This window comes from Cyanistes caeruleus, chromosome 6, assembly GCF_971803275.1.
Source record: "Cyanistes caeruleus chromosome 6, bCyaCae1.hap1.1, whole genome shotgun sequence".
Classification (NCBI taxonomy): Eukaryota; Metazoa; Chordata; class Aves; order Passeriformes; family Paridae; genus Cyanistes; species Cyanistes caeruleus.
Window position 1 is genome coordinate 54,610,199 of NC_141706.1, and position 26,639 is coordinate 54,636,837.

Genomic DNA, 26,639 nt, shown 5'->3' on the forward strand with positions numbered 1-26,639 from the left:
TTATTCATTTTCTTCTCACCTTCAAAAACACTGAAGATGCTCAGAGCCTTTCTTGGGACAGTCAGACTCTCCCAGGATGAAAGGGGAATACCCATAAGTCCTCTGCAAGGGTAGTGTCACCTTCCTATGCAAAAACAACCCTTGGAACAAATTCAATTTTTTACAGTCAGTAGCTGAAATGCCATGTCTCATGGAAAACTATAGATCTTCCAATGTTATTAATATCCTACCTTTGGGACATACACACATTGACCTCTGTTCCCAAAATGTATCTTTGAGTGCTGGAAGTATTTTGAACAAAATATTAGGCAAAGATTATTGTATCTGATGGAAGAGGGATAATTCAGACATTCAAAATAATTTCCAGAGGCAGGTGCACTTTGTAGTGTCAAAACATTGAAGTTCTTGATGCTTAACAAGATAGTGACAAATTTCATGGCCGCTGACCTCTTTCTGGAAGAAGCTGCTGATATCTTATATCTGTCTTTCTAATTTTTTTCTTCTCCCACTGCCCAATGTTAAAACACACCAGTCTTTCAAAGGTTCATTCAACATCAGACCTCTTCAAAGATTTCCCAGGCTGGTAACCCAAAATAGGAACCCTGGGCAAGCTAAAAATACACAATGCATTGCAAGCATATTTAGAATTCAAATGTGAGTAGAAAACAGGATGTGCATTGAGCTTTCTGCCATATAACACCAGAGACTTTATTGCAGTGGCAGTGCTGGAGCAGTCCCTCATCTGTAGTTTCAATCCAGTGTGTGCTGGTGTGCAAAAAGCACTGTGTGCTGCACCAGTGGCAGTTTTGCTGTGGGTGGAAGTGCAGTTTGCTTGCATGTGCCTTGTTAGATGATGCAATTGCTGCTTTACTGCCTTTTCTTCACAGGGCTGCTGCATGTGGTGCTCTGGAAAGCAGCCCTGTGCCAGTGGGAAGGCTCAAACACCCAACCAAACTGCAAAGCTGACAAGGAAGAGGGAAATTTTCTTAGAGACCCAGTAGAATCTGAATGAAGTTGATACAACTCTAGATGCCACAGCTTTCAGTGGGAGTGACTGTGGGCTGGGATTTTCTCTTCAGTGCTCAAAAAACTGTGCTCTCACCTTCCTATCTGTCACTGTTCAGTGGGGTTGTGAGGCAGTGGGGTTGCTGTGTGTCTAGAAAGAGTATTTGCCTTCCATTCGGGCATCAAATATAGAAAGAGAGCAGTTAGCATATCTAGTGCTCAGGGATGTAAGAGCAATTGCTTCCCCTACAGGATCAGCCCCCAAAGCTCCCTCAAATGGAAGGCAGTTTTCCATGAACATGTAAGCCTGAAATACTCAGATTGCAGCAAAATGCAGAATTGTGACTGTAGAAGAGAAAGGAATATACAAACTAAGTGCTACAGCATTTTGAGGCAAAGCCCTGAGCTATCAATGATTTGTTCTGTGCCAAGGATATGGAATTTGCTGTATCTGGCATGTGCAGTTCCTCAGAGCTTAAATATGAAACATGGCCCTGCTTCTTTTCTCCATTTTTCACATTTTCAGTGTATAACACAGATGCACTTTGACTACAACCTCTTTAACAGCAAGGGGCAATGGAAATAGGAGTTAATTGGTTTTTTCAAAATATGATATTTTCACTGATTGGAAGGGGCTAGATCAAGCTCTGCTAAGGCAAAAAATGACCCAGAGTATGGCAGGGTTAATAACTAGAAAGCTTTAAAGTAAAGAACACTGTGTTCTGAAAGATTTGGTGGTACTGCAGGTAGATGGTATGTGTGGAAAGTATGAAAGGTGACAGCTGAACAGTAAATTCATGCAGCTGAGGAGTTTCTTTGTTTTATGCTTGAATAGCATTTGGCTCAGTGGCATTTTGGTCTGTGACTGGCCTCATCATACAAATAAATGGACTGTTTTCTTTTTGGCCCTGAAGGGAACAGGCATGTGTTTGTGCTGCATATGTTATTTGAGCAGATTCAGACCCAGCATCACACTGTCACATCCAGGACAACTTCAGGTCAGAGCAGGGTTTCAACCAGATCCTTCCAAGTTGTTTTTGGTGACTTTGTGATCTAGCTGTGTCTTGATGCCCAGGGACAAAGGAGCCAGCTGGCAAAGGTCCTCATCCACAGCCTTTCAAAATCTATTTTAATGGGCTTCAGGGAGATTTGAATTAAGGTTTTTAGGCTGAAGTTCCCACTGCTTGGTGCCAGTAATTGGGTCAGTTACTCCAAAGTGTTCAGTACTTAGGATTCTTGGAGAAGTCACCATATTTGTTTTTTCCAGAGAACCCAAAGACCTGTTACGTTTAAGCTACAGGAAGACCAGTCACAAATGTGCTGTTTTCATCTGGGGGATGCAGCACTCTTAATTGTTCATCCTTCACATATGCTCCAGAAAATACTGATAATCATAAAATGTTCTCTGGTACTGATAAATACTGCTTTCACATACACAGCCTCAATAGATCTGATACATTTCTCAGGAGAGCAGAAAAAATTAGTTACACATACTGCATTTTCTTTCCTCCTTCCTACCTGTAAAGAAGAAAGCTACCAATTTCCTTTGCACTCTGGCAGGCTAGAAATTAATGGAGTAAATGCACATGCTGTTTTACTTTGCCAGAGACTGCCTTATACAACAGATTTTTACTCTGTAAGACAGATTTTGCTGTATTTGTGCTTTTTTCAACTCCCCCTGAGGAGTATTAACTCAAAGCAATCACAAGACACCCATCCTTGCCTGCTGCTTCTTGAACTGCCGTATCCTCTTCTTTGCTTCTTGCCTTTCTATTTGAAGCATTTTTTATTGTTTTTTTTCATGATGAGGGAACAGCAGCAACCAAAAACATAAAAGGGTGTCTCCTTTCCTAAAATAATAACAACTTGATGTGAGAATACAAACACGTAGAACACTTCTGTTCACGTAGGATTTACTTTGAACAACTGTGTTCTTTCTACCCAAATGAAGATAGGTCGAGTGCTCTGTGAAGTACAGTACTGGAAAAGGAAGACGTGTGCACGCTTGGAAAATGCTGAGCTGCTTGTGAAGCTGTAGACACTGCATGTTTATGACTTGGTTTTCTAAGCAATCTCCAGAGCTTGAACGGATTACAGTGATATTTTAACAAGGCTGCTGGCATCCATCACCAGCTTTCACTTACTGAGAAAGCTGAAAGATGGAAGAATGTAATTATTTCCACATAAGCTAAATGTTAGTGCCGATTGTCACGAGAACTTTGATGTTTTAAACTTCTTCATCATCTGAAGGCAAACAGGTAAGTCTCACAGCCTTCTCCTCCTGTGCTCGTTTTGGTGAGGGAGCAGGGGCTTGCAGGGGACCGGTGTCGAAGGGAAATGTGTTTGATATGAAGGCAAACTGTTTGTCTCTAGATTTTAAACATGCAGTGTAGCACATTGTCATTTTCTGTCTGTCAGGTTACAAATCCATTACCTAACAATAGCTGCTATTTCTTTCCATAGCCAAGATATGAATCTCACTTCAAATTAATCTGTAACTTTTATACATTTAATATTATTGGAAGAGAATGTGTATATCAACCATCTGTGCATACTGAAATACCCATTTCTAAATCTCTTTCAGTCATCCTAAAATTACTTCTAGATTGATTACTCTGGTTAAAATAATTTTATTTCAAATGAAGAATGAAAAATTATGCATAGGATCGTACTTTCTAAAGATGATTTTTGTTGAAGAGTTTCTCCCTGAAAACACGATTTCCTGATCTAAGATCTTTGGGCAGCTTACTTTTCAGATGAAGTCTGCATTATTGTAAAAATACTGTGGTAAACAAGGGGTTTCCTATTTTTCAAGTGGGAATATAATAGCATAAAAAATAGATATTTCCTTCCTATTCACCCTTGAAAGAACACTTATTCTCTTTTAGCAGTGGCACTGCTTGGTGTGCCTCTAGAGGTGAGGCTTCCTATCTGAAGACTTTTAACATAAAAGCCCTTAATTTCCTTTATGGAAAAAATAAAAAGACCCTTTGACCATAAATAAGTTTTGTCTTAATTAAATTTTGTTTTTTGTCCTCTGAGAACATTTGCTACCTTATGTATTATTAGTATTGAAGGGCAAAAATGTTACACAATTCTCTAAGATTTTTGTTTACAAGAATGACTATCAGAGAAGGAAGTATTTTGAGTTAAAAATAAATATTAATACTTCTTATTTGCTTTTTTTAAAATATGGTTGTTTACAGAAAGAATTCATTTAAGCTCCATTTCCAATCTGGCTATGATAATTGAAACAAATCCTTCTGGCAGACACAATTATAAATAAACTTCTAAGAATAATTAGAAGTGTAATTAAGAGAAGACTGAGTTATTATCACTTTCTCCTCCAGTATAATAATTCTGCATAAAAACATGAGAAATGGCTCTCATTAAAATCTCATAGCAGAGAAATCCACAGAAGGGAGTGAGACATTAAAACAAAGCATTCAAGATGTGCAAATACTGTGATTAATTAATTAAACAGAGACCAGCTCCAAGGAAAAGCCTGAAAGCAATTGGGATATTTAAGAAACAGATATATCATAAAGAGTTAACATGTTCAGGTTGGTTTTGATTTGTCTGGTTATGCTGTTTGCTTTTTTTTAAGAGGAGGTTGCTCGGAGTACCTTGTGGATCTACGTTTGTGTATTTTGCTGGTATCATTTAACTCTGTGGAATCCTTCTGAATACCAGGACCTTGTTCATCAGTAAAGCTCTCAAAATATCAATCAGTCGAGTGACTATTTAGAAAGGACTTAAAGGAGCCTGGCAGAGGATTGCTGATGGAGATTTTACCCCCAGCATCTAAGGGGCATTCTCTGTTGAACTTGAGAGACTTTCTGACCTGTTCCAAGTGACTTTCACCAGCAGGATGCTTACAAAGACACTTCTGCTAGTGGTGAAAAAAAACCAAACTGGGTGCTGAGTCTTCTATGAAGCAAAGAATGAACAGGCATTTGAGAGGTTTTACCCATCAGAATACTGGTATTCTGGAGATCAGCTCTCTTCAGAATAGAAATGCCAGCAGCTACTTAAATTTGGCTTCTGTTGCATTCCTCAAGGTGCTTTTATTCAAATACTGTTCAGTGTCATGACAACACCCATACTGTATATTATGGAACATTGAATAATATTTAGGACTGTTTTGGCTGCTATGCAGCATTAATTCTAGCAGCATACTGTGTAGTAATTAAGAGGTTTAGGTGTGAATCATATAAACATTCAGGTTATGATACTTTTCTTAATGCTTGGATGTTAACCCAGGACAGGAAACCTCCACCTCTTTTGCTAAAGGGGAAAAAAAAAAACCAAAATCAAAACCAAACAATAAAGAAAAAGAAGAAAGGTGGGGAAAAAGAAGAAAAAAAAAAGGGGGGGAGAGAGAGAAAATTTTGTTCTATGGTATTAAATAGTAATGTCATGTAATACACACCCAAGAGCTTAACAGAACTGTACTAGGACTAATTTAGCCCATGTCTGTCTAATCCTTCATTAGCATACTATTATTTTTTTGCCCAGTGGGTATATTGCCTGTTGAGAAAAAATGTGAATATTTATTCAGCAGTAATAACTGTTGCTCTTGAGAGCTTTTTTGCCACGTGTGAACATGCTTATCTAGAAAAGAATTTCAGGCAGATGATCACCCTTGGGATTCAGCAAATTCACGCGTTGCGTGTCCTGTCTCACTCCACGGATGTACAGCAAGATTGCTGTTTTTCTAACGAGATTCCACTTTGAGCACAGACACTGCAAACCCATCATCACTTCCCAGAGCATAGTACTTGTCTTCTGGAGTGGTTAATGTAAGCACAGATCCAGTCCATTTCAGCAGCTTTAGAGGGGCAAGGCTGCTTCTATTTGGTGCAACAGGTTATGCAGTTTCTGTCTGAGACTGGAGTAGTCTCCTAAGAATACGGCTCAGTCATCCTTCCATAGACATCAGGGAGCGTTTTTCTAACTAATTCAGAGGATTAGGATAAAGCTCTCTATTCTGACACCTAACTTGTGTTCAATTTCAATGACTTCCCCCCAAAAACATAACTGCCACTGCATATTGCATGTACAAAATGGAAGTCTAGGTCAAGATATCAGTTTTAAAATGGGTTGAAATAATTCATTTCTATTTCTTTTATATGCTAAGAAGTTAATTTCAAACCAGGTTTTCTTTTTCTAAAGAAAAATGATGCTTAGTGTATATATTTTCTGCAATGAAAATGGCTGCGCTACTAGCCAGGTAGTCACATTTTTGTGCACACATTTTTGATACAGCAGTATTGAAATTATATTTTTAGAGCTACGGTCATGTCAGGAAGCAGTGCTATATTACTGGTACATAACAAATTTAAACTGAAGCTAACTCTTCAATGAACAAAAATTAGTACTGTAATTGATTATACTCACTACACTGATGTAAATTAAGGATGATTTCATTGCAATCAATGAATGTAAGAGATTTACTTTTCCATAAATGAAAGTTGGATCCACCAATATTTATTTCAGACTAACTGATGAAAATATGAACAAACCCAACAATTATCAAACACAAGCTGTAACCTTTTATCATTCTTCAGTCAGTTGGCAGTTAAGTTGTAGTAAGGCAGCATTTATTTAAAAAGAGACTAACAAATCAATGTTTTTAATTTTACTAGCTTTACTTACCATTTACTTCCCACATATTATTTTCTTAGTGTTGTCAGGTTTTGACAACTATGGTATCCTAGTCTGATTTGCACTGATGGAAAAAAAGAAAAGAAAGAAACCAGTTGCCACATAGAATATGGAAAATAATTATTACACTAATAATAAATTTAAAATATGTTAAAAATAGAGTTTAGGAATGCTAAATATTCGGCAAATAGATGGAACTATGTGTACATCCTCTGTCATGCTTTGGATATTTTTTTTTGAATGAAGGTCTATTTCTTATGATTATATTTTTCAATTAATTGCCGATGACCTGGAAATTCACTCACTGAGCTCAGACTCTCTTGCTTGTATTATGGCATTTAAACTAAAAAGGCAAGAAATCAATTCAGTTGTTTGTGCTGTAATTGACTAAATAGCAAATGTGACACAGGATATTGAAAGGTCAAAATGAGAAGCATGCCCGGAGCACTTATTTGCAAATAATTTTCACAAGTTTTTAATCAAAATTTGGTTAGTAATTGAATTATACCTTTTATTTTAGATGTTAAATAATTTTCATTATCTGGGCACATCTTTGTATTTCTGCTAAAATTACTGTATCTTTTACATACAATACTGTGTTTAAAAATCTAATTCACTTCTCAGATGACAGATACTGGAAAAGGTGAGGCTTGCAAGGAATAAAAAGATAGTTTTCATAGTATTAAGCTGTGATTGTGATGAAATGTCTGGACCATACTGTGGCAGGCAGCTGGGTCATCTGGGAAGGAGGTTTCCTGTGTCACTTGGTGGCCTCTGTGCTGTGCTGTGAGAAGGCACCTGCTGCTGACAGGCACTGCAGAAGCGGTCTGAGCACAGAGAGAGCAAGGCTGGTGCACCTCTTCTTCCACCTCTCTGGTCTTCCCTGCTCCTGGCTTGCAGGATGATTCCTGAGAGATTTTTCTGCTTCAAATTCTTACAGGTCTGACAGTCTGTGCCCTCAACTCCCAAGCTGCCAGGGGCCTCTGCTGTGCTTCAGGGTAGAGGAATTGCCCAGCACAGTAAGGAGCCATCCACCCTGGCTGCCCTCTGTCCCTGCAGCACAGGCATCCTCTCACTCCAGAGAAAGGCACTGTTCCCCTCGCCTCAGCCACCACTTCGTGCTTGCTGCAGCTCTCCCTTGTCTTTTTCAAATGCCATCTTTCCACCTGGCCCTTACCTACGCTCTGGACTAGAACACATTGCCAGAAGTGTCTTTTTCCTTCCCATTTGTCTCCCTGGGGACTCTCGCTCACTATCAGGTCCTGGCAATAGAGTCTAAGATCAGAACCGGGCTTCTGCCTAAGTCGGTGCCATGGCTTGTTTCACATCCCTGTTATTTTGGTGCCCAAGGTCCTGCAGAGGGATCCTGTCTGGCTCAAGAGCTTTACCATGGAGAGTGCTGCTGGGTTTCCATGGGACACCAGCTGTACCATCCCCTTAGGGAATGAGGGCTGACTGGTCCTAGCTTGCTCTGGTCCTTAGGCTCACAGGACACCTCTTTTCTCAAAGAGGATAACACTACTATTGAAAGGATATTAAGGTGGGAAGAGAAAAGATACATAAAGAATAGAATAGGATTAGAACATATGCATTAGTGAGCTTTTTCAATGAATAATAAAAAGCATTTATATGAGATTAAATTTAAGTCTTGTCTGAGTGAGAGATACTGCTTTCTGTAAGAGACTGAATTTTATTTAAGAAGCCTTGCATTTCCTAAAAAAAAGGGGTAAGAAGTTGCACAAATATTGACATCTGCAAACCTACCTCTCCTAAATTTTTTTAATAATCTGATAGCTGCTTCTTACATGCTAGTTTCCGTTCATTTTGAAATCACCTATTGTTGACTTCCTTTCTTTTCTATGGTTGCTTCGTTTTACTGTTTTGCCCTTCAAGCTGCCCTTCCCTAAAACTTCTAATGATATTTTCTCCACTACAAAGAACTTCAACAGTGTTTGGTATTCTGCCTTGTAAAAATAAAGTACAAAACAAAGCACATTAAAATATTAATACTTTGTTGTCACACTTTTTAAAGATTGTACTGTTGGGGATAAAACAGGCACCAGCATGAATGTAAAGGAGTAATAGTGGAAAGATAAAACAACTACAACTTATCATGCTGAAAGAATTTCTTTACAATGTGTTTGGTGAAATACATTCATATAGACTTAATAATTCCTTTGCAAGAATTTGTGAAATTCCTCCACCTCTCTTTGTTCCCTTAGTCTAAATGTTCCCATATTTCTCAGGATGTTGTGCTTGGGGGATAAGTAATTTCCAGTACATGCTCATATCAATAAACATATTGGATAAACTGAGTATGTTCTGCAATCTGCTTCATACAGCAGCTCTGCTAACAGGATCTCATGGTTCATCCTGAGCTTTGAATATATGTGGAGCATCTGGCTTTGCTAAGAAAATGAGGCTAAACTGTAGATCTTTCTTTATAAAGCATTAAATCAGTGCGGTGCTAAGCTACTGTCAGAAAAGTAACTCTCCTCCTTAAGATAACCTGTCCCTTTTCACAAAGACCTGGTGTTTTCCACTTAAATAGGGCTTACTAGATATAGATTGGAGTTTTTCAAGGGGAGAATTAGATAATTCTCTCTGTGACTGCAAGCTAAGGCAGTTCTCAGGGCCTTGCTCTTTAACTTATCCTATCACTATAACAGAATAAAAAGCTGATCTGGCTCGGGTCTTTGACAGTAATCTTGTGTGAGCAGTTTGGCCAAGATCTAGTGTTGTACTTACTGCCAGGTCACGGGGAGAGAAATCTTGAGGTCTTTTCATTTCTTACATCTTACCTGTGCATCAGAAAGACAGCTTAGTCAGTGCTGAACAAATGCCATGATCTGACTAAGGATTTATACACCACAAGGGAAATGTCCTCTTTTAGACACTGTGGTGTTTTGGGGGGTTCTTTCAGACAGACTCCAGAGCCACAGAAGTCAGTGGAAGCACAAATTGCAGGGGTCAGGCCCTGCTCAGTGTCCATCCCCTTGGCATCAACCTTGCAGAAATCCTCTGTGTTGCTCCTACTGAGCCATCAGTCGAGGCACTCTAGGAGTGCCCTTTGAGCCAGCTCCAGTTACTCAGTTATACCATCTCTTTTGTGGACCAAAACTAAATGGCCTCTTTGCTGCTTTGCTCTTCCATGGAATTTAAATGTATCAGTTAAAGCAATTATAAGATTTTGTCCGAAATATCCCTTTAGCAGTATCAAAAACAGTGTCAAAGACACCTAGGCAATTCCTCTGCATGGTGGTTCTTGTTTAGAGTGCACCCTTTTAGGCAGAAAATTGCCGGCTCTGTCTGAAGTTCAACATGAAGTCAGGAATAAGCAATAATTACTGTTATTGCAGGGACAGAGATTAAGTGGCCACATGTTCAACTAAAAACTCACATAAGATTGGAGCAAATGACATGAAGCTCTGTCAGAGGAGGTTTAGATTGGGTATTAGAAAGAAGTTCTTCACCCAGAGGGTGGTTGGGCCCTGGAACAGGATCCCCAGAAGAGTGGTCACAGCATCAGCCTGACAGAGTTCAAGAAGCATTTGGACAGGGCTCTCAGGCACATGGTGGGATTCTTGGGGATGTCTTGTTCAGGGCCAGGAGCTGGTCTTTGATGATCCCTGTGGGTCCCTTCCTATTCAGGATATTCTATTTTCCGTGATAACCATGGGACTTGTCATTTTAACATCTTGCAGATGATTGTTTTTCAGAAGGTGGCTGCACCACCCTGATTCGATCTGTGTCGACACAGCTGGTTGGGTTTCCAGCCCTGCTGGCCCGGGCACCCCAAGCAGGGTGGCAGAGGGGCACTGCTGTCAGTGTGAAGTCGGGCTGCTCACTCTCCCGAGTCCTGCCAGTGCAGCACAGGCTGGGGGAGCATCCCACCTCTTCTCCCTCTTGCACTACTGAGGGCTCCTTCCTTTTCCTTGCAAAGCTTCTCTGCAGGGCAGCTGAGGACGTCCGGGTGGGGTGAGTGATCCCAGCAGGAGGAGAGGCGGGGAGGACCATCCCCTCTCTCTGCTGCTGCTGCTGGAGATGTGCTGGAACCGGAGCCGTCGATGTGGCTCCCCAGAGTTAGTTGCTCAGCAACCAGAATCAATTAATATGCTTTGCAGAAAGTGCAGGGGAAGCCCGAGCTGCTGTCAGTGAGCAGGCAGGAGGCTGAGGGTGACTCAGGATCCCACTCCTGCCTGACACCCATTTGGTCCCACCCCATCTTCTCCAAACACTCCGTTAGCCACCGTTCTTTTCCCCTTTCTTTTTCCCTATGGTACTTAACGCATGTGTCCCCGAATTCTTCAGGCAAAGTACCTCATTGCTCAAGAAGCCTCCTGCTTCAAGGCTTTTGCTTTTAGATCTGACTTGTATTTTTTGGGTTTTTGTCAGATTTTCTTCAACGCTTTTCTAGAAATTCTAATATTCATGTTCTTTGGGAAGGGAGAGGGATAGCTGGTGTTTTTGTCAGATGGTTTTAAAGATGTCTCAGGATGAAAAGGGTTGTTTGGTAGTACACAGCTGAGAAACAGCAATGAAAATTCATCATGTGTAAATTGGGAAAGTTTTTCCTCTTCCTTTGCTGCAAATGATCAGCACTGCATATGTGAGACCAAGGAGGTAGTACTGATCGTTGTGAAACACCAAGATAATAGAGTAAATGAGGGGGTGTTGCGGGATTTTTATATCTTCTCCTTTTCAGTGTAGTAATTTCAGGGCTTTGGTAAGGTATTATTTTCTTTTTTTCTTTCTTTCTTTGATTTTCTTTGGAGTCCCTCTGATGACACCGCGAATCTGGGAATGAAGAACTTCTTAGAGCTGATTGGAAATGGCATTGCGGAGCTGAAACTTAACTGGAGGAAATATATCTCCTGAAGAAGAAAATATAATGCACTGTAAGGATCTGTCTTCTGGTGAAAAATCCAAGCTTAGAGAAAACTTGTCCACTTTCTTAGGAAGAATGGGTTGGACAATTTTCTTCAGTTCCAAAGGATATCTGAATGCCATGCTGAGCTTAATCTCTGCAGCATGCTCTGTGCTTCTCATCTCTTCCTGATGCACTGCATGGTAAGGCCTTTTTCCTTCCTTTTAATAATAACTATCTTTCTGATGTGGTGAGAGGTATAAAATAATAGCAATAGTGAAATGAAAATTGAAAAAATGTACAAATATAACAAAAGAATGTTTGCTTGCATGGTTGTTTTCAGGAGCAAGTGTCCTGATTACTGCAGCAGCTTTGTAAGATCATTTCTGTCTTTCTCCCTTGCTTTGTGACAGTGAATATGTGTGTGTGTGTTTGTGCACACCTGTGCTGTCATTTGCACTTGGACTGGAACATCTGCAGCTGTATTGTACATATTTCCATGCCAAAGAGGATGTTTAGGAATTTGCTTTGACATTTCTCTCTCTTTTTCCCTCCCTCCCTCCATTCCCCTCCTCCTGCCTCCTCCTTCTTTTGCTCTGTTTCTCTGGGGTCACGGTTCTATACCTTCCCTGCACCTCAGTCATGCACTGACCACTAGAAGGCAAAAATGGGAGGTAAAAGAAATCCTATATCAATACAAGAATGGTTCTGAATAATATTCTTTTAGTAAATAAAGCTACAGAAAGGTTTTCAATGTCTGCAAGACTGTCAGGTACAAAAGATTTATTCTATTTTGTTTCCATGGGAAACGACTATCAAGTGCAGACTTGGATGCTGTGTTTTAGCAGCAGTGGGAGACAGATCCTCTTAAACATGTCAGAAAGATGAAAATGACCACTGTGAATTATTACCCAGGTCATAAAATAAACAAATCCAGTATGGGATATTCTCACATCAAGTAATTTTTGCTATGTATTAGAGGAGCATTGAGAATTATTAGAAGTACCTTCAGTGGGTATTGCAAGATATTTTTTTTAATAGCTGTAATATGGTTTTGTCTTTCTGGATGAAAGGTGCTAGGGGAGTGCAAGGAGATGTTACAACTTACAAATACTTAGGGTCATTGTCAAGAAATTGCTAAGCAGATCAGGAATTGCACAACTGAGATGGAAGAACAGATTTCTTTTCCAGGAACACTGGTTTATTTGGGTCTCTGTTTCAGAAATTAGGGTAGTACTAAAAGGTGATATAGTGGTGATGTATTTTCTTTAGCATCCTGGTTGATCACTGAGTTTGGAAAGTTGAGGGGTTCTTGAGTAAACTGTGGTAAGGGCCTGCCTCCACTCTGAGGGCAACCCCTTGGAAATCTGACTTTTTTGGTGGAGCTGGAAAAAGATCAGGAGCAGGTTTCTGTGGCAGCTGTCATGGACTGTGCAGCTGGATATGGAGATGACAGGTTCCTGACAGCAGGTTTTCAGGATGGGAAGGATAAATAAAGCCAAATCACAAAATCCAGCCCACAGCAGGACTCATGAACAAGAATTAGAGAAAAAGATGTGATTTTGTGGTAGTTCCCAATAAATCTTCTCCTTGTATGATGGAGGATTCCATAAAGCAGTTTTTAAAGAGAGAATAGTAATGCAACTTCTTAAAATCGCAGCAGGAGGAAGCACAGATGAAAAAACACATTGTAGCATGACAATATTTCAACAGGGTTCAGAGGAATTGATTTTAGGAGTAAAGGTTCAAAACACATATACCTGTGCATTGAAGCAGAATTTTTGTGTATTTTACTATCTAAAATGTGACTAGTGGAAGAACCAATAAGCAAAACTGAGGAAGAACAGCACAACCCATAAATGTCATCTTCACTGTCAGAGAGAATCTCTTACTTGCAGAAGTCATCCCCTCAACTCTTTATGTGAATAAGGACTGCATCCTAAATTCAAGTTGCCCATTGCAAACCTCTCATCAGCAGTTCTATGTCAATCAGTGGAACAACTTGCATGAATGTTATCGTTTAACCCCAGCTGGAAACTAAACATGCAGGGCTGCTTGCTCGCTCCCCTCTGGTGGGATAGGAGAGAGAACCAGAAAAGTAAAAGTGAGAAAACTCATGGGTAAGACAAAGACTCTTTAGCAGGTAAAGCAAAAGCCACACACATTCAAGCAAAGAAAGCAAGGAATTCATTCACCACTTCCCATGAGCAGGCAGGTGTTCAGTCATCCCCGGAGCCAGGCTCCATTAAGTGTAATGGTTACTTGGGAAGACAAATGCCATAATTTTGAACATTCCTTCTCCCTTTTTCCTTTGTCTTTCCCCTGTTTTATACGCTGTTTTACATGTTTAAATGACACCATATAGTACAGAATATCCCTTGGGTCAGTTTGGGTCATCTGTATCAGCTGTGTTCCCTCTCAATCCCTTGTGCAGCCTCAGCCCAGTGGGATGAGAGACACCAAAGGCCTTGGCACTGTGGAAGCTCTGCTCATCAAGAGCTAAAACATCTCTGTATTGGGAATATGTTTCCAGCACCAAACATAGCCTCATATTAATTACTAGAAAGAAAATTAACTCTCTTCCAGCTAAACACATCACATTCTCTGTTCCTTATTCTACTCTGCTTACATCATGCTCAGGTACTACACTATCCAATACATCTTCATTAACGAAGCCCCTTCCCATCTTTATATATAATATGCAGATATCCCTCCCTCAGTCTATGGACCACCCTTGTAAAACATCCAGAAATGTCCACAAAATCTCTGTTCAGTTCATTTAGTCCATGACTTTGGGCTCCATCTCTTACAGTGCTCACTCAGAATGGGAGAGGTCAAAACCAGCACAGTGAGTAAGAACTACTCATGTGAATAAATTCTAAAATATTTTATAAGACCATGCTCTTTGATTGTCATGGCAACAGATTTATGAATCTTCAGGCATAATTTGGATTTCCCTTCTAAACAAAATCATTTTTCTTTTTACCTATGCAAATCTTTTGCCTTGTAATTAGGGCAAGAAAAATAGGTTAATTACATTCCTAAAGATCACGCAACTGTACAGATACATTGTTAGAGAAAAACTATCAGAGTATGCAAAAATTTACCTTTATTGGCAGCCTCCAAATCGAAACAAAGTGTATTCTTATTGGAAACATTCATTGCCTTATTATTTTTCTGACAATAGTAACATTGCTACTGGGTATTGTCAATTTTTCCAGGAACCCATCCTGTGTTCATTTGAAGCACCACTGATATTACAAAATGCTCACTATTATTAGGTTCAAGGATACTTACCCAGCTTTTTACTACATTAAATATGTTCATTTTTTTAGTTAATACATGATGTTTGGCTCTTTAGTTGATCCAGGAACATTTATCTTTACAGTATAGAAACACAGTATGAAACCGTAATTACAGTAAACTTCCTACAGAATATAGATATTTATTGAAACAGGAAGGATAAAAAAATCATCTGGGTTTTATTTCCCTGTGCAATTTTGCATGCTTATAAATGTCTGTATTATTAGAATATATATTGCATAACAAGCAATATTTAATTAACCACTGTTTGTAAAGAACAGTTACTTTTTGCATAGGATTTTTTTTTTCCATGGGGTTATGCATTATAAGTAGAAAGAAGAATATTACAAAAAACAAGGATAGTTGCTTAATATGTGTCCAGCACACTAATGCAGTAATAGGTTCATTTGTTTATTTTATCTCCATAAGATACATAGTTAGAATAGTGAATTATTTTCTAAAGAATGTGTTATTTTGAAAGAGAAATGTTTACATGATACAGGGTGTCCGTTGTCTTTAGCATACATTACTGCCCATGATTTGCTGTGATTTAAGACACTTTAGTAAAATTTTAAATAATTTAAAAACTTGCACAGCAGCTGCAGTTGGCTTTCTCTGTCAGTTCCAAAGAAAGTAAAATTAGTAATTTTCTTTTATTTTACGATACTTATAGTAAAGGTTTGGTGCTGAGAACACCTGTATTTCATTTCTATCCACTGAGCTATTTCTTTAGATAAAGAGTATGAATTAAAACTTGAACCATCTGCATTTTCAGGGAAGTTATAGTGAGGAGTGGAAATATTTTCCACACCTGCAGCAACTATTTCCAGTCAAGAAATATGTGGCACATAAGAAGTTCCTGTACCCAAAATGCCTTCAGCTATCTTGATTCAAAATCCAGCAGAAACCCGATTTTTGAAAGGCCTGCTAAAAAACCAAAACAAATCCCAAAAGAAACTTGAAGTTTTGTTGTTTAAATGTAAATGTCCATAGAAATAATATTTCTAGGTCAATTAATTTCAATTGATCAGCATCTGTGTTTTACATAAATTAGGGTAAAAAATTGAATGTTTTTTAAAAATGATTGATTTCAAATCAATATGTTTGGAAATACTGATGTCAAAATGACACAAGATTTCATTTTGACATTTTTAGTCAGCCTCCAGTTTGTTTAAAGAAAGTGCACTGATACATGTTTATCTGTTTTTCACAGTGAAATTTTGTAACTTTTTTTTTTTTTTAACAGGAAAGTGTTTTGTTGTGAATTTTTTCACTAGATTTTTTTATAGCTGTCCCAATATTTACTGGCTCTCACAAGTCATTCCTTTACCTAGAAGCTTTCTGAAGGGTCATCTTTAGTACTACATATTGCCTAGCCCCTATTACTGATACTGAGCAGCAGTTCTCACCAGGTCTATGATAGAACATAATCTCTGATGGCAATTCTCTATTTAATTCTTCTTGTGTCTTCAAAAAAAAGCAGGTCTCTATTTTTCTGAGTTTTACAGATACCAGAAGTAGTACTTTTTACTACAAAAGCCTTCAAGAGGCCTTCAAAAGGCATGCAAGAAGGAGTAGAATTAATCGAATATTAATATCCTTATTAAATAGATAAGGAACTGAGCAACAAAGAAACTGCCCAAAGCTATACTGGCAAGGGAAGAGTTCGGAATTGAACCCAAATGTCCTTATTCTCAGTTCATCACTGTCCCTGCAAGGTTGGTCTTCATTTTGTGCATTTCTTTGCTTAATGACTTATATCTGGACTTTTAAGTTAATACTAGCTGAAGTATCAAATGTGAAAGGGAATTACTGATGCATACTTCCTTTCCAGTCTGACACAGTTGTCCTAAAAATTCTCTTTTCTCTCCTGAGCCATTCTGTTAGAATGTAACCATTAATTATGTAATTGCTTTACTACACAGGGGAAGTAGATCCTGTATTAAACAGAAAGTTACTAAATATAAACATCCTAAACATGCCATATGGGTTCTGGGGGATGTACATACGTACCTGTTTATGCTGTCAGGGCTTTGGGACAGCTGTGGGGCTATGCAATGGTTTTGAAGGCTCTTGGTAAATTAATCAAATTTCAATGCAGAAAAAAATCCAGTTAAAACATAAAAAGAATGATGATTTGCTGTCTAGAATCCCCACAAGTCATTATGAATACAGCAGTTGTGGAGAAAAGAGATGAAAGAGAGCATATGATACCTAGAAGTGATTATTATTAACCCCTGTATGCCTCCTCTGTCCAAGGTAATCTTTCAGTTTCGTATCCTTTCTATGATAAATGAAAAGATGGTTTGTATGGAAAATTCTGAAAGTCTTTTCTAGCTAAGCTGGCAACTTTTTTCCATTAAACCTTGGATATTAGAGTGTTTAAGTGATATAAAGGTGCTTAAGTTCAAGCACATGCTGGTGCTCAAGAACTTAATGTATCACATGGCCTCTACTTATTCTTTAAGCCAGAGGGAGTAAGGTATCCAAATATCTTTGAGGATCTGACCATGGGATTCATAATACTTGCATATTTTACACAACATTAGAAATCAGGAAAGTAAATCTAATTATTGTAGTTGGGTTATTATTGAACTTGAACAGGTAAAGTGGTTTTTATTTGGCTAAGAAATATTGGAGAACAACTGAAGTCCATCAACATAAATAATGAAAAATATATAATGAATTTCATTCATTTTAAGAGCCTAAGAGGATATTGATGCAGTCCATATTCATAACTTCTGAATTCTGAAATTTTGTGATTTATCATTTTATGCATATGTCTTTAGATACTGAAAAGAAACACTTTCTCCTCTATGTGAAACAGTGCTACATTTGATGAGAAAAATTAGAACTTTATTTTGACACATTCCAAAACTTAGCAATATTGTCTGCAAAGTGAGATTTTACTGAACTATGTTAAAAATACCAGAAGCTTTCCTTTAAGAAAGACTAGCCTAATATTTGAAAACAAAACCATGTAACTTTTTGAATGCGAAAGCTGATGATAAGACTGTCTAAGAGCTCTGTATTAGAATTCCCTTTTTTTGCCCTGCATCTAAAAAAACACTGGGTAAAAGGCTTTTTGTTCAGGTGTTCACAGTAAATGTAACTTTCCAGTGAATACAGAAGCACTGCAAAATACTTAGCAAGAGAAGGTAGGGTTTCAGAAAGAATGGTTGAAAGTGACTCTTAATGGATGACCACAAAGGGCCTTAGGATAGTATTGTTTCTGTGCTGCTGAACACAGTACTCGTCCTCTATATGTATTAATGAAAGCTAGAAAACAAACCTTTCTATAAGAAAGATTTTCAGTAATGTCATACCCATCTGGTGTGGGGTCCTGTGACCTCATTCCATAGCAAATGCACCAAAATGCTCTGTAGCCTGGCACAGCTGGATGAGCTCTAAAAACACTGCTGTGCCAATGTTTGACAATCTACAATGTACCTGCTCCTCTGGAGCCATTCTCAGGTATTTTTGGCTCAGCATAAAGGTAATGGCATCTTTGACATTACTTAATGTTATGTTCAGCATGTTTTAATGTGTCATTTCTCTGGGAACACCCTGTGTAATGTGATGTACCTCATTGCATGGTTTTAGTATTATGAGCACTTTAGAGGGGATTGAGGAAGGGCTGGTCTATTACTTCTGTTCCTAATTGTTATGCCACAAATTCTGCATCTCTTCATGTACTTTCAAAAGGAATTTTAAGGGATCACTGCTGTCTTTCAGTCTAGTTGTTGGCCCCACCCTGAAAACCATGCAATGGATGTTTAATGATGAAGGGTCCGAAGTATCTGCTCCATTCCTCACTGAATTTTAGTAAACTAGTAAAAGACCACAAATCACAGCTGCAATGTTTCAAAGAAGGAGATAGATCAAAAGCATCACTAAAAAAACACAAAAAAACAAACATAAGTTGACCATGTGTAATGTCACAGAGAGAATACTACAATTGTTTTGCTGAATCCATCTCCAAATCCATTTGTGAGCTCTCATCCTGCTTGCAGCAGATGTTATGGGTACATGAAGAAGGCACACCAAATGGGCATCATGGGGATTTTAATGTCAGAAACACTAATGTTTCTTACCTCACAAACTCTTCCTACCCACAGCCCTTTGCTGCACCTTCACATGGAAGTGCAGCATCTTCCTGGAGAAATCAAGTTGCATGTGAAGAGAGAAGTAACCTTTCTGAGTCTCTCCAGGTTAAGCATGTGAATAGCACAGTGTGAATATGATGCAAACAGACAGGATCAATAAGCAATTTCCTTCATAAAATAGAGACCTCCAGTTAAAATCAGTTAAAAATTTTTACAAAGTTACAGCACATGAAATACTGTAGCTCTAAGGAATCTGGCATCCTCTCCTCCTTGCCCACATGTCTCTAGCAGATGCTTGTACAGATTCATCTTCCTTTGTTCCTTTTTGTGTCTATCTGTCCACATGGGCATACATGATTAAACCCATGACAGTGCATCCGGCTACATCCATGCATTGCATGTGGGTATAAACCAAGATTATTATCCCTTCAGTGCATACATGCACATGTTCCTCCTGTGAGGGGTCACACCTGAGGGATCACACCCTGTCCTACCTCTCCAGAGACCTGGTCTCTCGGTCCCCCATGGCTTACAGACAGCTCCTCAGCCCTCAGTAATACTGCTAAGACCAGATTTCTCAGATGCATAAATGATGTGTGCACAAATAATGTCTCTCATGTAATTAAAAAATCAGCCAGCATGGCCTTATGGCCAGGTGCCACTTTGTCTCTAGGTCTGTGAGCTCTGTCAGTATGATCTTATGGGCTGTATCCATCACAGATCCTGCCTGCTCCTCAATGCAAACCCCAGCCCTGTGCTCAGAATTCAGTTTTCACTCATATGATGATTGCTACTCTTTTATAATGTGATCCCATTGAGGTGAGCTGAGATGCTTTGGGTAGCCGTTTGGGTAGGGAAATCACAACCAGGTAGGACTTTTCCACTTCAGCTGCTTGGTTTGCTGTACGCTTGGGGAGTGAAATGCAGTATGAACACTCCCGTGTCCTCAGTGCCAGGGTGAGAGCTGCCATCCTACTTGTGATTGTCACAGCTGGTGTGAATTGAACAGGAGCCAGGATAGAGCACTTAAGAAAGTCCCCACAGCCCCAGTTCCCCACAAACACAAGAGGTTGGGCCAAAGCTGCTATCTGCTTCACACTTCTTTTTCTCCTGGTCTGGAGGTATGAAGTCCCATCCTTTTTGCTTTTACAAGATGTAAAGATGCTGATCCTCCTGGAAATCAGGTTACCATCACTGTGGGAGACAGCTTCCAGATCTGTTTGTCAGGGCTACTGAACCTTGCTTGTGTGTCCCAAGGTGAGGATTAATCTGTTAATGTTTGTAAAAAGCTATGTAAATGATCTGTATCATGCTGACAGGTCAAGTGCTGCATTGCTCACTGGCTGCTCTTCCTGACAGCTTAAGACACATGCCAAACAATGCCTACTCTTTCAGACTGTGTTTGCTGATGTAGTTTGACTGGCTTAACCCTCTCAGGATTTGGACTTACTGCTTCTGGTCTACTGATTGGATGATAAAGCACAAATACACAAAGCCCCTGCTTTCCACATAACCTAGAATTCAATATAGAGCTTGATTTATGCTTGTACAGGACCATGGACTCCAAGGAAAGCTCTTGGATCTATTACAGTACATGTGCAGTTCAGGTCCTGAAGGAAAAGGATGTGAGGGCGAGCAGAGCTTGGTGCTGTCCTTGGCTGTGGGCAGGAGGCAGCAGCAGAAGATGCTTTTGTGAGCCCCTGGCAGGATTTGGCCCTGCTACACCTGCAGGAGCTGCAGAAGCTCAGAACAGCTGCAAGGCTCAGCACAAGATCATCCAAGAATGTGTAACCCTACCAAGAGGAAGGTGTGCTTGAAATTTGGGAACCTTTTTGTTCTGTGCTTATCACATAGATTGCTGCTAATATCAGTTACTGAGATCAAGGTCTGACAGGGGTAGATATTGAAGAAATGATAAGAGAAACAGCCTCTTCTAGAGAATTAAATTCTGAGTGAATGCAACTCCCATAACTAATTCTGCAAGCACACAGAATGCCAAAAAGATAGTAACTAATTTCACTGTCTGCTTGACTACATACTTGGTCCAAGTTATCAGAATTACATGTGGATCTTTTTGTTGATTTTTGGTATTAATGATTAATACTTTCATTATCTTTAAAGCCTTTTACAGAGAGGATCACTTGCCACTGATCTTTACTGATGTCTCTGGTTGTAAGTGTACTTAACTACCTAAGTTAGAAAACTGTGCTGCAGCATGATGCAGGGGCTGTTCTCCTTACAAGCTGTTTCTAAAAAAGAGTAGGACCCACAAAAGCGTGGGACTTTCTGTGGAACTTCATTGTTACATAGTCTTCTTCTCTGAGGTTACTGGAGCTGGTAACTTACCAGGTGGCTCATTTTCAGGGACTAACACAGGGCTCTAGGGTTTATTAAAAGCAATTTGGGTTACTAGGTTACTACAAAGTATATTTTGTTCCTCTCACTGTTGCTCATCTGGGCAACTGTTAATTTCGAAGTCTAATCCAGTACCTGATGGTCAATGAGAATTGTGCCACCAATTTCTTCCACAGCTGGATCGAATCACTGGCTTGTTTCATCTTCACCACTGGTATAAGTTGCTGTGGTAGAAAATTCAAATATACCTTGGCTTTGCACTCTTTCTTTATCTGGAACTTATTTTCCATTCCTTTCCTCTTTCAGATATTTATCTGCCATATACTTGGGGCTTCAGCAAATGTTCAGGGCACATCTCTGTGTGTCTGCATAATGCCTTTGCACACACATCTTCACTGATATGAGAATTGCTGCTCCACAGCCAGGTATCTCCAAAATTTAGCACATCTCTGGTTTTGTTTCTCTCAAGCAGCCTGTTTGTCAGCCAAAAAACTCCATGAGAATGATTGATAATAGAAGGAACTGATTTCTTCTTTCTCCTTGTAAAATGACAGCACAACTCCATTTTAAGACTTTGTTTACACTTGCACTAAACAATGTGTATGAATGTACCCAGCTGGCATTGACCTACTGGAATAAGCAACAGGCAGGGGAGAGATGGTAGGGCATGGGCTTTGGGGTGCATCTATAGGGTGTAGCAGGACTGTGGCTGTGGTTTCAGGTAGCTGTTCTTCATGGAGTGCAGGCCTTTTATTTTCTAGTCTTCTGCTCCCACCTGGCTAGGTGGGAGCTACCTTGGGCACAGTACTGTCACTGTAGCAGAGAGATAGCTGACATCAATTATAAATGACTGCAAGTTGGAAAAGTTGGGATGGGATGAATTTATAAACCTTTTTTAGGAAGTTTTAAATATCTTGTTTACTGTGCTGTCAAAAAAAAAAAAAAAAAAAAAAAAGTAGAATGTTAAAAAACAATGAAGATCAATGATCTGTAGATCTTCCTGTGATGTGATGCCTAGTGTTTACAGTTTTGACAGCAAAATGACACAAGAAAAAAATCAAAATTAGCATTTACAAGAAGTCAGGAATGAGAAAACAGAAGGCAGGCAGCAGAGATTTGTGCTAACAGAGGGATTATGGCCTTCAAGAAAGGGCAATGTGCCATCTATAAAGCACAGTAATTTTTGCAAATCCCTGTTTTCCTGCTTGGCAATTTCCACCTGGCAGCAGTGAGGAAGAGACAGCCCATAGACTGCTTTGATAAGATGGCAATTATGTGCTTTAATAAAATGTTTAGTGGCTCTGCACAGCATTGTCCCGGCAGCATATGGCTGGAGAGAGACTGCTAATATAAAGGGAGGACAAAGACAAAGTTTCTCAGAGCCAGAACTGTTCATGTTGACCAACTTCCCAACTGCAAAGGGTATCCCCGTGTTCAAGAAGATGCCCTTAGGACACCAGAGGCCCTCAGTCCCTATTGGCAATTGAGAGACGGGGACACCCAAGTCGAGATCAGAAGCCAATTTTATTGAGTACACAAGGTGTTTATATTAGGTGTTTACTTGTATGGCACTTACATAGGGTTCTATTTATAGTAACTGTTTCCCACTGATTACACCTTCTTCATGACATCAGTTACCAGGTAATCATTACAAAGTTTCACAACATATCTCTTGGTCACTTTTACCTCAGGGAGTAGTCTCTGCGTCTGTCTCTCCCATGGTTTCTGTTTGATTAAGCCTGAGACAGGAAGGTCCTTTATCAATTCCATTGTGCTTTTTGTCATATTCCCTGTGCTCTGTCTTGCCTCGGATGGACAACAGACAATAAACCCGGGATTATTCCAGCAAGTCTGAGCCTCCTGTGTCTAGATACTTTGAGTCTGTGTTGTATCCACTCCAGGACCCCCTTCCCAGCCTGTGCACTGACACCAGGGGGCTCTCACCACAGGGGGTGGGACAGAGGGGTTCCATCGGGAGGAGGATTGCAACACCCTGTAAGTCCCCACCTGATGCTCTGGCCACTCAAACATCCTTCCTGTGATAGGCAACAGCATCCACCAAAACTATAATTGCAAGTGCAATGTAGAAGAGTTTGTTCTTAACTGGTTGTGCAGTGTGCAGAAGGTGGCACATGTTGGTTAAGCATGGTGTGCATGCAGGTACCTGTGAGAAAGCTATTCTGTTCTTAAATATTTGCAAATATCTGCATGTGGTGAAGTGCTGTGGATTTGTAAGTCATGCACATTTTCTCCTCAGTAATGTTTACTTTAGCCCCAGGGACAATGCAGAGTGTAGCTGTGACCAGAATGGATGACTTCATAAGAGGAGGGAACTTACCCAGCCTCACTGACAGATTTTTATGAAGGGTTTCCCAAAGCCAGCCTGCAGCAGCGCATCACTACAGATACGCTTCTGACATTTGTAGTTCACGAAGCAGCGGTACTAAAACACTGCCAGTGGGTTTCCATAAAAAGCCTGATTCTTGGGTTATTTCTGGGGGTTTCAGTGTAGCTATGAGCTGTACTACCCTATGCTTCCTCTTGAAAGGACTCAGCCAGACTGCATCTGTCTTCCTTTCCACCCCTGCCAAACAGAGCAAGCTGCAGAAGTTCTGCAGGCTCCAGGGAAGCAAGGACTGGAGAAAGAAACCAGAATTTGGGAGCAACTGGAAGAGACACATGAATTCAAGAAAAAAGACCAAGGAGTCCTTTGAAATTTTACTTTCAGGAAAAAAAAAAAAGGCAAAAAATTCTCCTGACAAAACCTTAGCTTTCTAAAAAATGGACAAAGTAAATTGGTTATTCATACAATAGATTATCCTTTTGGAAAAAAACTAGAGTCTTACCCATGCAGAATAGATTGCCAAATATTCCTATGGCTTCTGCCATTGGTCCTAGTCTGATTACAGGCATGAAATGTAGATAAGTGTAATTAAGATACAGGCAGATTTATGTGTCCCCAGGCAAGTTTTAAAATAACAACAAGAGAATAAATATTGGATCTATGGAAAGAAAATATCCATTATTAAAATCAGTCTACAAGTTAGTACTGTAAAAAGCTTTCTTCTTCAATACATTTGTTAGCCCTGCTGAGATTTTAAATTGGAGTTTGTCTAGTTTAACTCTCACTTTCTATTTAAAAAGCAAAGCTAGAAACATTAAATTTTTGTCTTAGGCTTTTAAAGTACAAGAAAGCTAATATAATTGCTGCACTAATGTAGAGTTACGAGCTTTTAGGCTCCCAGTTTTTGGCAAAGAAGGGTTGCATCTCTTGATTTATGGAATATGATATTTCCCAGTATAAATTTGCCATACACTTTCTCTTCAGAAAAAAAATCTGCATGCCTTCCTCTCCTCTGGACCATTTGGCCCTCTGGTTTGTAACTGCTTGAGCTTCACTCCAGAGCTGGCTGCACTTCAGTCACTATTCACTGTGCGGAGTTTCTGTGTGAATTATTGGCGTGTGCTTGACATCTGGAGTTTTAAGGAAATGAGAACTTTGGTTCAAATCTCATACAGCAGCTTGAAGGGCTTACAGAGATGCAGAGCCAGGTCTGTGGTCTGGCTGAGGCAATGCCCATGCCAAACTCAACAGAAAAAGTCACTGGATGTCAAAAGCTGTCTCTCCTTGGACCCATGGCATGCACAGCATGGCTTTTGGTGTCAGCTTAAAAAAGAGTGGTTTAGAGGGTGACAAAAAATCCCTGTGAGGAGCACAAAGGTTGAAAATGACACCTTTGTCAGTGAAGTTTGGGCAGAGCTAAGGACCGATGGGACAAGCAAAGTAGGGCTTAGCTTGAGGTCTTAAGTTAGACAGGCTTGTGTGAAATTCCAGCTGGGAATTCTTTGGAGAAAGACTTCTCCAAAAAGAAGTCTTTGGAATGTTGTTTTTGTATCAGGAGGAATAGAGAGGAATTTTGTTTAAGGGTGTTTTTATGACTTGTGTTTATTTTCATTCATCATTGGCACTGATTAACACTGGATTGACAGGACAATGTCATTATTAAAGCTTTATTAATCATCTTTAGCAAAGTAGTTGGTATAATAACAAAAAGAAACCTGCATGTTTTATTTGATGTTTTTTGTGCCCCTCCTTGGAGTCTCTAGAGCCACAGATCAATTGCTGGTGTTTAGTGACCTTCTGCCCAAGAGTGTAGGGCCTGTGGGTGGGTTTTCTTCTATGGCTGGCACTTGTACAGTGCATAATCTAAGATGACACTCACCCTTTCAGCCTTATAAGAATATTCTCAGCACAATGAATTGTTCTTGAATTTTTTGTCCAGTGTACTGTGTTACATGCCTAAACATTTTTTTTTCATCTTGAGTGCATGTCCAACATTTCCTCTCTGCTCTCATTGTTGCATGGGTTTGACTGTAGCCAACAGCAAAGGTCAAAAGACATTTTACTGTTTCTATTTCTATGTTTCTGTTAAACTGAATTAAATTGTTGGTGTTGCAAAGTGACTTCTTAAAAAGCTTATGCTGCAACTCTTCAACCAGTATAAACTGAAGATAAGCTGCTTCAGTTTAAACTAGAGGGTGCAGAGAAAAAATGTGGTCCTAAGAACTGGGTGCTGATCTGGAAACCAAGAAAAATGGTTTGGTTCTCTTGTAGCTTCATAAATTTAGATAAATTTTTTTATCTTCCTCTGCCTCAGGTTTTCTGAATGGGTGGTAGAGTGACACTGTATTTTTAAAGCACTTCACACATTCAATTTTTCAGTCATGTAGTCTTTTTCTTTTCACATCTAACATTTATCAGTATGACTGCCTGTTTAATCTACATTACAGATAGGTTTTTAAATCATAATATCTGGAAATGCTATGGTATCCTGGAATAGGTTAATTATGTTTACCAGTGTCTGTGAGTATTCACTAGAAGGTGCCATTTCTCAGTCCAGATTTGGAGCAGCATTAACTTTTGTGCATCAAGCAGCCTTCCATTTCTTTCCTATATAGTGAAGGAAATCCAGACATTCTCTTAGAGTATGAATGATTCTGATCAGCCTTTTCAGGTTAACCTGAATTAATATTTAACTCAGCCTTCAAATAGCCTTTAGAGAAGTTTGGCCTAACTGGTTGGGGTTTTTCTAATCTAAGATTTTTTTTCTATTTGTTAGAATTTCTTCAGATGTCGTGAACTGAAAACACCTGAATATCTCTGCTATGATTAGCGTTCACTTCCCAGCTTTCTTTCCTGAGGAAAGTCCTTTTTCTCACCAGAGCTTGAAGAACAGGGATACCATTTTCCATAGGTTTTTGATGGTCCATGACCATAAGCTTTTTTTTCCACTAGTACGGTCAGTTCTCCAAATTAGCTTATCCCAGCACTCCTT

General features: G+C 39.5%; 1 protein-coding gene across 10 annotated transcripts in view; it reads left to right on the top strand.

Annotated features, from left to right (window-relative positions):
* The window catches only part of TUNAR (transmembrane neural differentiation associated intracellular calcium regulator), a 161,445-nt gene that overhangs the window by 119,978 nt on the left and 14,828 nt on the right, over positions 1-26,639 (top strand). For 5 of the 10 annotated variants that reach the window (XM_086893799.1, XM_086893798.1, XM_086893800.1 and 2 more), the window contains one exon: positions 11,448-11,742. The exons of 1 other annotated variant lie outside the window; for it this stretch is intronic. In XM_086893799.1, coding sequence (XP_086749925.1) covers positions 11,704-11,742 — 39 coding nt within the window. In that variant the 5' untranslated portion in view covers positions 11,448-11,703. Of the gene's footprint in view, positions 1-403; positions 3,264-8,453; positions 10,952-11,447; positions 11,743-16,481; positions 16,561-21,621; positions 21,729-26,639 lie in introns of those variants that run through there. 4 more of the 10 variants (XM_086893804.1, XM_086893805.1, XM_086893806.1 and 1 more) reach the window with 4 other exon arrangements.